Below are 11,379 nucleotides of genomic sequence, written 5' to 3' on the forward strand. Positions count from 1 at the left end.
TATTTTTGCTACATTTCAGAGGGAAATAATGTAACAGCTATAGTTACCTGATGGTTTGGAGATTTAAATATAGCAACAGATAAATATGATACATTATTGTACAGGTAAAATACAGTACTTTAGATAATACTTTTATGCTTCAACATTAGAATGTTTTTTATGTGTATTTTACTTGTAACAAAATATATTTATTTTACACTAAAGTATTGCTGATTTTACTGTTGGTGACTCTCATACAGTTATGGAAACATGTAGAAACTAACCTACAATAGGCTAATTATGTATTGTCGTAATGGTTGTTTGTCTCTATGTACCCTATGATGAACTGGCAACTTGTCCGGGGTGTACCCCGCCTCTCGCCTCGCGTCAGCTAGAATAGGCCAACACACCGGTGTCTATCTAACAGGACCAGTGTGCAGGATTTAGGGGCATCTAGCAGCTTAGTTGTTGATTGCAACCCCTCACCTCAATCTCTCCTCACGAGCATGAAAGAGACTGACCCTTGCTGACCCCGTGAGGTAACAGAAACATAGAGATACTTCTTTTCATGTGATTATACACTAAAAAAAAAAGTTATGCATATTATATTCTTCTGCCATATTTTGTAAATAGAGACCTCCTACATCTTACACACTTGACCTGTAAGGCTCATCCCAGGCTTCATCTACAAAGGCTTTAAAGCATGTACTGTCCCTTTAACACGAGCACGTGGTACATGCAAACATCCGGTTTTCAGGAAATGGAAATGAAATCGCAACAATGTTTTGACACATACCTTTGACGCAGAGAGTCTTGCCTAAACTATAATTACCTTTTCTTGCATTGCTGCCCCCCCCCTCCTCACATGTTGTTGAAACACGGAGGTATGTCACGCGGCTCGTCGGGCCCTGAAGCTGTGGTTTGGGCTCTCTAGTTAACGCTGTCGACAAATGGAGGCTGGCAGCCTGGTCTCATGCAGAGAGGACATTTCTTCGCTGTTTCCTGAGCAAACGCCGGGTGCCAAATATAAAGTAGGCTTTTTAACTTGGGTTTGGTTGGTGCACTGCAGATGGTATCTTATATTAACCACACCTATTGTCCTTTGTTAGGATTTAAGCAGCCAATTTTCCTCCGTGAGACAAGTGCGGGGGGATGGAAACTGCTTCTACAGAGCCCTGTGCTTCGCACACTTGGAGTCAGTGCTGCACAGTGCCAGGGCTTTGCAGAGGTCAGTTATCATCGTTACCATTACCCATTCGTGCAGACTGAACTCAAACTCATTTAAGTTGGTCTTGTTGGTTTCATTTTCAGATTTAAGGAGACAATTATACAAACCTGCAAAGATTTTGCTACTGCGGGATTTGATGAGAGTTCCTTTAAGCACCACCTGAACACGGTAAATCATTTCCTTTCCCAGGCACACCATTTATTTTTTTGTAGCCAGGTAGCAGAAGGGAACAGTAGGGAGTGATTATAATTAGCATAATAAACACTTTTATTGATCAAAAATGCTCAGACAATAAGGGGAATTTGTTTTTTTAAAACACACTTAGAAAAAATTACATGGAGGAGGCCAAAGCTTTGAAAAAGTGGCCTGGGACCTATTTGTTATATACCTTAATAATTCCAGGTTGGGTCGATAAATGACAATGTTTTTGTGACTGTAACAAAATTTCATTCACAAGTGAGCTTCTGGATAGGACAGCCACTTTTCCAATATACTGTATTGTACTTAAACCTACCATCTTGTGTGATTTCCAGTCAGTCCACACTCTGTAACTGTCTGTATGTTAGTGATTGACATCTTGAAAATAGGAACCCACTACTGAAAGTGATACATTTAAGAGTGACTAGTCTGCTTCGTATTAAAAAAGGTGCAGGAAAAGTACCTAATTGTTTCTGCTCTCTTGAAGCTGGTGAACGTTGTGGAGCAGTGCCAGGCTGATGAGCAGGAAGACCGGCTCCTCCAGCTCTTCAATGAGCAGGCGACGTCTGACAGTGTGGTGCAGTATCTCAGGCTGCTCACTTCAGCGCACCTGCAAAACCAGGCCGACTTCTTCTGCCACTTTGTGGAAGCGCCCAATCTGCTAGCCTACTGTCATCAAGTTAGTGACAAAGTGTTGCCGCCATCTAGTGAAGAAAAACAAAACACACACCGTCTTTTACTGTCCAGAAATTAACAAAATTGTAATGACTTCACTTTCTTCCTTCAGGAAGTGGAGGCCATGGCGATGGAGTGTGATCACGTGGACATCTTAGCTCTGTCACAGGCGCTGGGTATTTGCATCCACATCGTCTCCATGGAGGGCGATGATCAGCAGTTGGCTCACCATGTCATTCCAGAGGGTGCTGAACCCTCTTTGCACCTCCTCTACCAAACATCACATTATAACATTCTCTACCCACGACCTCAACACTGACCAGTCATCCAGCAGGATTCAACTCAGGAATATTGACTTTGGTTGAACAAAATCCAAACTAGGCTTAAGATGCTTATGAAAACAGATTTTTATAAAATCTTGCAGTATACAGCAATTCAACAACATCTGCATTTTTTTTGCACATTGTGCAATAAGTATTTCAATGAACTGCAGAGAATTTATGTAAACATTTACATAAATCAACAGTTACATAAATCCTTATGGCCTTTTTTTTTAATCACATTTGCATAAATGTTACTGCTCCTGTTGTTGTTTCTTCTTTTTCTTCTCCTTTTTCTGCTGTGGTGGAACACCTTTTTTTAACTTCTGTTTCTTCTGTATTGAAACCCGGGTAAGGGCACTTTCCTTCCCTGCGAGAGGCATGTGAGGCAGGGATAGCTTTCCCATTTGAGTGGGGTACTTGGTCTTTATCACATTCTTGAAGATGGGCTGGGAGATCAAATGCTTCAAATGCTTTTTCATCCCCTTCACCATCTTCTGCTGCTCTCTGTCATCGTCCTCATCTTTTGCTCTGCCTGTGGATATAGATGGTATATTCAATTGTCTGTATTTTAACGTTTCTTAATAAACTGGATATGTTACAATATATTTTGTGTTACCAATTAAAAGATTGTCATCCAGGTCCACCTCCAGGGCCTCTGCTGCTTGTCTGAACCAGGAGTTGTGGTGCTTCTCCCTGCTGTTGTGGAACTCGATCTTCTCTATCTGTCTGGCCAAGTTCACCCGCTCCTGTGGAGAAACACACTCGACAATAAACTATCAAATATAATCACTTTAAATGTCACATAAAATCAGGAGCTGAAGCTGGATCTCACCTTGATTGCTTCCATGCATTTGGTCTCTATGGGGAACATGGGAAGCTCCTCGTCCTTCCCAAGAGTCTTGTAAATCTTTTTGAAGTTCATCATGTCGTCTGGGCCTATTAACAGCAGACTCAGACCCTCTTTGGTGGCTCTTGCTGTTCTGCCACTCCGATGGACATAGGTCTCAGATGTCCTGGGAACCTGGTTAGCGTTGCAACTAATTAGTATCACAGTTATGTAGGGCAATACTCATTTGTCGTTTGAATACAAGTAGCTTGTTTTCATTTAAAAATAAATGTTCAGGTCAAAGGAGATTACCTGGTAGTGAATAACATGCTGGACATTGGGGATGTCCAGCCCTCTTGCTGCCACATCAGTAGTCAGCAAAACACAACTGTGAAAAAGTGGGTTTTAAAAAGTGTCAATTCAGACCTCGCCAAGACGGCTGCATGTACAGACAGATCAAAGTACACTCAAGTCTCTGCACGCTCCACTTAACAAAACTCTCGTACGAAGTTACAACTATGTCCTCTGGCCTTTGAAGAAGCTCCTCCCTCCGTTATAAAAAAATGTACTTTTAATTTGAAAACTACTGTGGCTACAAACTTGTAAATTACAGAACTATATTATATTCTGTCCTCATGGCTCTCAATGGTGGAACTAGTCATTAAAAACACAATCCAGGCTTTTTCGCACACACCAGATAAAACCTTTAAGCTTAGTTGGAGTTTAACAGGTTTTTATATTCCATCATATGTACACAGTTACTGTATTAAGTGCAACCCTAAGGCAAATACCTTCAGACTGGTGATGCATGTGTGTGCAAAACTCACCTGTCCCTTTCAGCAAACCGTTCCAGGTTTTTGAGGCGTTGTTTCTGGTGCATGTTGGCATGAAGAGGCAGTGGAGTGAAGTCCAAAATAACCAGCAGTGAGTTCAGTCTCTTGATACATTCTATACTGTTGGCAAACACCATGGTACGGCCTGGATACTGGAGCAAGAAGTAATAAAGATAGAAGTCCTTCTCCTCTTTCTGACAGTGGATTCGTGTTTCAGTCAGGGTCTCCACAGTTGCCTCCTTCCTGGTCAGGTCAATGACTTTGGGCTTGGACTTGATGCCTACTTTCTCCATGAGAACCTCCAGCCTGCTCCTCTGATCCAGTCGTTTCTTCTTCTTCTGCTGGAGGCGGGAAGGCAGAATGTGCACCATGGTCAGTGTGGCCGAGAACACAAATGTTTGTCTTGTGGGATTGAAGTGTGCAGTGTTCAGCATCTCCAGTAGACTCTCCAGCTCTGCAAAGTGGCCTCTCTCTACCATGCGATCTGCTTCATCAATGACCAGGCACCTGAAAAATAACACAACCAAGAAACCCTGTAAATTATCTGTATCATAAAATTATTAAGAACTAACTAAGACTCTATTAAAATCATTACGGTATCTTAATGACTTTAATTTTCAACACAGATTTTGCTGCCGCCTCTGGCCTTTTGTTTTAAAGTGATTGGACAGGGAACCCTCCAACAAATAGTAATAATGTACCTGTAGTCGCTAGGTCATTTTCATGGATATCTTAGATGATTTCTTCTTCTTTCTTCTCCTATGTTTGGAAATTAGCTAATACAGTCCCTCTGGACTAAATTTTTGACCACAAATCAAAACGTTCTTTGCAATTGTAAACAGGACGTTGCCGTAATAATGCATTTATGGCCATAAAATATACCCTTCAAGAACCAAAATCAATAATGCAGTTTGTCAAAATCTGATGAATAAATAAGGATAGCTAGATGATAATTCAGAGTTTATTGACTTTGAGTGGCTTTGTAGTGTGAGGACATGAACCTGTGCCGTCTAAATTGTTGAGTAAAAGCACACTGTAATTAAAAACTAATATCATACTAAACTGTATTAGGCTTAAGAGGGCTCTCTAAGATCTTTTACATAATTTAGGAAATATAAACCCCCTGACACATTCCCCCTCTTTTTTTGTTGATGATATATATACTGTATGTTTGTGTTAAAAACACAAATCAATAAAAACAGAATTAAATAAAATTATCTAATATTGAGTTATTGCAGTTTTTGTTTGCAAGTGTGATGCCCTTCATTTGATCGAGTACAGTTACATTTAGTTCAGTGTACTGAATCTGATCATTTTATCTTTGTTATTTTACATTTCTGCAGATTTTTAAGTCAGGTGTGACCTGCGACTTACCGGAGCTGTCTCAAGTTCTGCAGATGTGGATGCCTCTCCTTAATCAAGTCCCACAGACGTCCTGGAGTGGCGATAATGATCTCTGGTCTTCGCTTTAGCATCCTTCTTTGTTTCTGTTGCGCCATTCCACCCACTACTATTGCCGTTTTGATGTCTGCAGGAGAATAACGTCTTCAGTATCTTGACATTCATCATTTTTTAAATTTTAAATTAATTACAACCCTTTCATAAAAATTACCTGTGAATTTTGCGACAGCGTCGATATGGTGCTTGACCTGAACAGCCAGCTCTCTGGTGGGAGTGAGCACCAGTCCAAGCAGAGGTTGCCCCCGACTACCATCAGGTTTTTCTTCTGCTTCAGTCGTCGGATCAAAGTCAAACTCTGCGTTGTCGATAACTTGAACACATCCGAGCCTCTCGTTGTCATCTTGTTCTTCAACATTTTCATCTTCACTGTCATGCTCGTCTGCGTCACCTTGATCCTCCTCTGTGATGCTTTCACCTTCTTCCTCCTCAGCCTCCATGTCACCCACCTCTTCTATGGAGGATTCTCCTGACTTTGTGGACTCAGGTAAGTACAAACTCTCCACCTGTGTGGTTGCTTCAGTGTTGTCATCAACATCCTTTTCAGAACTGTTCCTCCACTCCAGGATGGCGTGGATCATGGGAATGCCAAAAGCCAGTGTCTTCCCACTTCCTGTAATGACAGCGCTCACATTAGCTTCACTCGTGGAGTGTCTTCACACAATCAAGATTGTTAGAGGACAAAAGAGCAAAAATTTCTTTTATCTTACCTGTTTCAGCTGCACCCAGTATATCCATACGATCCCTGATAGCTGAAGGCAAAGCCAGGGCTTGAATAGGTGTCGGTGACCCAAATCCAAGACTGCTCAGTGCCTTTAGCACAGGGGAGGGAACAAACAGGTCCTTCCAGGCAGTCACATCAGCATTTTTGTCATTAGAGCCAGAAAGTGCTGCGTTTGTCCAGTTCTTTTGCTGCTTTTTGGGGTTTTTTGTCATTTTGTCTTGGGTGGATTTTTCTTCTTCCTGAGCTTGAGGTTCTGATGGAGACTCCTGGTTTGGCTGTTCTTCTAGGACCTTTTGTATTTGGTGCTGCTGCTTCTGTTTCTGCTTTTTGTTGGTCTTCTTCGTTGGTTTTGATTGGGCGTCAGATTCTGCGTTAACAGCTGTGTCCTCCTTAGCTTCATCTTTCTCTCCATCCTCACCTGCAGCTACATCCTCCTGTGTCACTTCTGCAGAGGTGTCGTCTGGTTGGGCTGTTTCCTTTGTGGCCGGTTTCTTATTTTTCTTTTTCTTCTTCTTCTTGGCTGGTTCCTCTGTTGTACCTTCATCTTTGCTCTCAACATCCACCTTCTCTCCAGCCTCGCCTGCCTCTCTTGCTTTTCTTTTCTTTGCTTTCCTCTTCTCCATTTTCTCCTTCATCTTCTCCTTCATCTTCTCTTTCTTCTTCAGCTCTTTTGCTGCCTCAGCTACAGCCTTCTCAGAGTCCACCAGGCGGTAATCTGTCAGCTCTTCAAAACACACCAGACCCTCCAGGCCCTCCTCGGAGAAGATACTTGGATCAAGCTCTATAGCTTTCCAGCTGCCTTTCGTATGGATGCTCCGTTTGGCTTTCTTCTGTACCCCGGAGGACAGACGCTTGTTTTTCGGATTTATCTTCTTCGTCTTCATTTTCTTACAAACACATAAATCAACAAAATAACAATCGGTGTGTTAAATCACCTCCCTCAAGCTGAGTTGCTGAAGCGTGTGTGTGAAGTTAGCTCGCAGCCAAAGTGGCGAGTTACTCCAAATATATCGAAAATGCTCAGATACAGTTGGTTTGTTGCCTCACACAAATAGATAATAACTATAAGTAAACACAATGAAAAAAGCAGTACCTTAAATGTCTGTGGTTTCTCCAAATGTCAAAATATTGCTGCAAACTATAACCACGCATGACACGAGGAGGCAGCCATGACAGTGTTGATCACGTGGTTTGAAAAACTTTATTTGTACCACAGCTGGTGCAGTGACGTGTTCGCTGCAGGACGAGGCCATTCACAAAGTTACATGTGTGTAAAACTGAATTTTTTACTGTAATTTTTATTTATTTTATGGTTGCCCATATAAGAGCACATTTTAGAAATAACTTGAGAACTATATATTATATAAAACAAAACATTAAATCATCACTGAGGGGAAAAACATTATCACTTATTTTGAATACAAAGAAAAGAAACTATGTATTATTGTCAACCTTTATAATTTAATAGGGAAATGTCACATCCATAAATGTAGATTTCAAGATTCATCACCATCATTTAAGCTATTTTTGATTGAAGTTGATTATTATTTTAAGTCTCTTAAGTTAATTACTAATAAAAAATGTCTATCTATATTAAATATATTCATGCATATATTTTCAACCAGTTATAACTAGAACTTTATTTATATGTAAGATTACAAAGTCTGTCACATCTAAGTTTTCATATAACTATACCGATGCTATGTTACTATTGCACAATGTAAACTAGTATGACTGAATTTCTTATTTGTTTGTTTGTTCTTTCAATAAAGTTTGAAAAAAATGAAAAAACAAAACAAACAAAGTTACACGTGTATTAGTCATGTTATATATTTTTCACAAGTCGTCCTTGCTGCAATCACAATATATTAAAGTGTTCTATTTAAAATCATATCTGGTGATCAGCTTCTTAAAATCTAATAGATAAAGTCATAATTTCATTTTTAATGTGACTAAGATTAATGTTTAAGACTAAATGTAGCCTACTAAACTTAACAAAACATAAAGTATTTATATGTTGTAAGTAAGGGCTTTATTAATAATTAAAACATGTTGGGTTGGGAAACATTTTCTTGCTGGTAACAAATGTAAGTTGCTCACCTCCATAATTACTGTGGATATAAAATGTTAATAAGTCATTAATACATAATAAGCTAGCAGCATACAATTATAACTGTAAATAAATCATTAATAAATGTTTTTTCCTCCCCACAGTTGTTAATGTTATTAAATATTTAAAGGTTGTTGTCCGTCCAGCTCTTTTTTAGAATCAAATAGTCCACTGAAAGAGAATAAACAGCAGCCACCCTGTAAAAAAATAGTGCAAAGTCTGCCATACAAAGGTAAAATAATTCAAGTAAATGTAACAAAACTATAAATTTGAAATTTTCAGGCAAGAATTGGCAGAGAACACTGTTATTTAACAGATTATTAGAATCAAACAATAAAGTGATGATACTAATAGATCTATCAGAGTTCTATGTTCTATGTTCTTTTCTAAGATTTGTCATTATTGGCACTTTTAAAATGTATTTAATTTACAGATAATGTCTGTAATTACAGAGTTTTGTATATACTGTATTTCAAAAACCAGAAATGATATAGATATAGATAGATATAGATATAGATTTTACAATCTTGCAGCCTAACGGTTGTCCTTATTCATGGTTTTTCTATAAAGCATCAGCTATTTACTGTTAATTAAAGTTATAAATTCAGCCCCTTAAAAGATTTGTTGAAAAATTGACAACTGCAATTTAAGTCATTTGTTCATTTATTTATGATTCAGTTGTTGTGGCACTCACACAAAACCAACCACTCATTTAGTATGCACACATTATTATACCAGAGCTGACATGATTTGATCAAATCCAAAAGAAAGCCACACCAACTTCTATTCTTTATCAATAGAGGCTTACAGAAAAGATAGGTACAAGAATTGTAAGCCAAATTTAAGATAAAAAAAAATGCACTGAAGCCTTTTAAATGACTGAATAAACATGACATGGTCATGCGCAATCACTTCACAACTCAAACAAACCAGTCATGACTGCTATTCTTTGGTGGGGTCAATCACCCTGCCCATGAACAGCAGACAGTTTGTGGCTTCATGGTATATGAAGAAGAAGAATGGTCTGTTGACACTGAAAATCCTGGGTAACGAATATGGAGTAATGCCAATTGTTGTGGAAGCTGCTGCAGTGGTCCCAGTCTCATCCACCTCAATCACAGCTTTGTGCAGCACCTTTTTTTTTAACAGAAAAAAATAAATAAAATTCATCATCATTCATCATCTGCAGTTGTTGGAATATGCAAGTATGCTGTAACAGTATTTTAACAAATTTAGCACTAACCTCTGACACCTTGAGACCTGCATCCTTGCTCATCTTTGTCAGATTGGCTGAATTACTGAAGACACTGGCCATGCCCATACCTGGTAGAATTTTGTGGAGGAGGTACGACTGCTCCATCTTGAATTTGGGCATGTTGACTTCCAGCTTGCTGTGAACAAGACATGGACAGCCATGTTGAGTAGACTCAGACATGAGTAGGTAATTTCAAGTTTGTTGCTGGATGCGTTTACAGCACCTTTCTAAAGCAGATGTAATCTTTGCTCTTATAGCCAAAATACAACAGAATACATTCAACAAAATAGGAGAAAAGCTAAGAATGACAACCTTAAATTTTTCCACATCAAAACTTACGTTCTGTACAGTTTTTTGACCCAGCTGAGAAACCTCTCAGCAGAGATCTCATCATCAATTACAGTGTAGTCTACGCCTTTGTTGGGTAGAAGGATAAGCATGGAAACACCTTCCTCGTATGGTAGCTTCAACACTTTGGCACCAAGAGGAACATCTTCCATCATGTAGAACTTGTCCTCTATAAACATCATTGGCACTTGAACAACACTATAGTTGTCGATGTAGAAGGGGGCATTTGTAGTTAAATTGGAGTTAAAAGGGATCTGCCATGCTCCTGTAGAGGAAATAATGCTGTTAATTTAATTGTTGGACACTACAGGTCAAAGGTCAAATAGGAGTCAAAACATACCTTGGAAGAAAATTGTGTTGATTAACATGAGTTGGGTCGATGCATCCAGGGCATCCATCATGTCTGTCACTTTGTCCTGAGTTTTTTTCTGGATATACTCATTGATGAAGTCGATGCTCCCTTTTGTGTCACTGAAGTCTACATTTTTGATGTCAGCGTCAAAAAACCTCTTGATCTGGTCCTCAAACATCTTCTCCACCTGAAACTGTGGGTGCATAAAGAGGGCCATACCTTGGTCCAGTTTCAGTGATCCATTGTGTGTGATGTTCTCAATAAGGAGCTGAAAGAGTTTTGGGATAAGTTCTGGCTGGTCTGCATGCTCCAGCTGCTCCAAGTTAAGTCCCTTCAGTAGTTCCTGGCGTGTGAGGGCACCAGAAGCCTCTACGAGAGCAGCAAAGCTGGTAGAGATGCTCAGAGGTGATAAAAAGATGTTCTTGTCATGGTAGCTGGATATTCTTCTGTAAAGGTTAATGGCAAAGTCCATATTTTTAAAGGAGAGATCTGAGATGGTGGCACTTGGAGAGGGTACTTGGTGCACAGGATCAAGGAAGCACATGTAGATTATGATGAAAATAAATCCCATTTTCATTTTGTGTACCGCCATGGTTTGAGTCTGAGAAGGTTTGGGAGCAAAAACTGAAACATGCAGACATGTAGATGTCAAAAAGTTATTAAAAAGCACAATAAAACAGTAAAATGGCAATTGATTTCTACAAAAAAGACTAGATCTAATAAATAAACTTAATTTTTCCATTCACATTATCACCAAAACCACCTGAATAAATGCAGTTTTGAAACGCAATACATAATTATGATGAAAATAATTTTCCCCCCATATTAACCAACTCATACGTACCATTCAGCTTGAGCAAGATTATGTCTGAAAGCTCTATCTAATATTTGGGGATACAAAGTGCAAGTGTGCTCTGAACGTTACATATTAACCATGGCATACCGCCTGTTGTCCGGTTACAAATAGTCTCTGTTTTATTTGTACATTTGGGGACATCTTTTCCACAGCTCATGTCACAACAACTGTCAATAATGTTAAAATATACAAAAATGAGACATGACAAACTTGA

At 39.3% G+C, this 11,379-nt stretch overlaps 3 protein-coding genes across 4 annotated transcripts; 1 reads left to right on the forward strand and 2 right to left on the reverse strand.

Annotated features, from left to right (window-relative positions):
• The first annotated feature begins 714 nt into the window (after positions 1 to 714).
• LOC104921398 (ubiquitin thioesterase OTUB2) lies at positions 715 to 2,431 on the forward strand. Its single transcript, XM_010733921.3, has 5 exons — positions 715 to 1,010; positions 1,089 to 1,207; positions 1,291 to 1,375; positions 1,893 to 2,084; positions 2,193 to 2,431. The coding sequence occupies exons 1-5, from the start codon at positions 930 to 932 to the stop codon at positions 2,397 to 2,399; spliced, it is 684 nt and encodes a 227-aa protein (XP_010732223.2). The 5' UTR covers positions 715 to 929; the 3' UTR covers positions 2,400 to 2,431.
• A 40-nt stretch (positions 2,432 to 2,471) lies between these two features.
• ddx24 (DEAD (Asp-Glu-Ala-Asp) box helicase 24) lies at positions 2,472 to 7,462 on the reverse strand. Of its 2 annotated transcripts, XM_010733918.3 has the most exons (9): positions 7,338 to 7,462; positions 6,231 to 7,131; positions 5,675 to 6,133; positions 5,437 to 5,590; positions 4,057 to 4,569; positions 3,542 to 3,617; positions 3,236 to 3,424; positions 3,020 to 3,149; positions 2,472 to 2,935 (listed from the first exon to the last, which is right to left on the reverse strand). In XM_010733918.3, the coding sequence occupies exons 2-9, from the start codon at positions 7,126 to 7,128 to the stop codon at positions 2,655 to 2,657; spliced, it is 2,700 nt and encodes an 899-aa protein (XP_010732220.3). In that variant the 5' UTR covers positions 7,129 to 7,131; positions 7,338 to 7,462; the 3' UTR covers positions 2,472 to 2,654. The 2 variants fall into 2 exon arrangements, with proteins under 2 accessions (XP_010732220.3, XP_010732221.3); XM_010733919.3 differs by lacking the exon at positions 7,338 to 7,462 and having other exon boundaries at positions 6,231 to 7,316.
• A 1,537-nt stretch (positions 7,463 to 8,999) lies between these two features.
• Positions 9,000 to 11,255, reverse strand: serpina10b (serpin peptidase inhibitor, clade A (alpha-1 antiproteinase, antitrypsin), member 10b). The gene is made up of 5 exons (XM_010733916.3): positions 11,154 to 11,255; positions 10,298 to 10,933; positions 9,949 to 10,222; positions 9,598 to 9,745; positions 9,000 to 9,488 (listed from the first exon to the last, which is right to left on the reverse strand). Exons 2-5 carry the CDS (start codon positions 10,899 to 10,901, stop codon positions 9,297 to 9,299), a joined length of 1,218 nt encoding a protein of 405 aa, XP_010732218.3. The 5' UTR covers positions 10,902 to 10,933; positions 11,154 to 11,255; the 3' UTR covers positions 9,000 to 9,296.
• Between the last annotated feature and the right edge of the window lie 124 nt (positions 11,256 to 11,379).

The sequence above is a fragment of the Larimichthys crocea genome, chromosome XXIV (assembly GCF_000972845.2).
Source record: "Larimichthys crocea isolate SSNF chromosome XXIV, L_crocea_2.0, whole genome shotgun sequence".
NCBI lineage: Eukaryota > Metazoa > Chordata > Actinopteri > Sciaenidae > Larimichthys > Larimichthys crocea.

Coding starts and splice junctions, on each gene's coding strand:
- serpina10b (XM_010733916.3), bottom strand. CDS start 10,901: ATGGCGGTACACAAAATGAAAATGGGATTTATTTTCATCATAATCTAC. Junction 10,223..10,297: donor CAACACAATTTTCTTCCAAG/GTATGTTTTGAC, acceptor TTTCCTCTACAG/GAGCATGGCAGATCCCTTTT. Junction 9,746..9,948: donor GTCAAAAAACTGTACAGAAC/GTAAGTTTTGAT, acceptor TCTTGTTCACAG/CAAGCTGGAAGTCAACATGC.
- LOC104921398 (XM_010733921.3), top strand. CDS start 930: ATGGAGGCTGGCAGCCTGGTCTCATGCAGAGAGGACATTTCTTCGCTG. Junction 1,208..1,290: donor AGTGCCAGGGCTTTGCAGAG/GTCAGTTATCAT, acceptor TTTCATTTTCAG/ATTTAAGGAGACAATTATAC. Junction 2,085..2,192: donor TGCTAGCCTACTGTCATCAA/GTTAGTGACAAA, acceptor TTCTTCCTTCAG/GAAGTGGAGGCCATGGCGAT.
- ddx24 (XM_010733918.3), bottom strand. CDS start 7,128: ATGAAGACGAAGAAGATAAATCCGAAAAACAAGCGTCTGTCCTCCGGG. Junction 6,134..6,230: donor ACTGGGTGCAGCTGAAACAG/GTAAGATAAAAG, acceptor CTGTCATTACAG/GAAGTGGGAAGACACTGGCT. Junction 5,591..5,674: donor CGCTGTCGCAAAATTCACAG/GTAATTTTTATG, acceptor ATTCTCCTGCAG/ACATCAAAACGGCAATAGTA.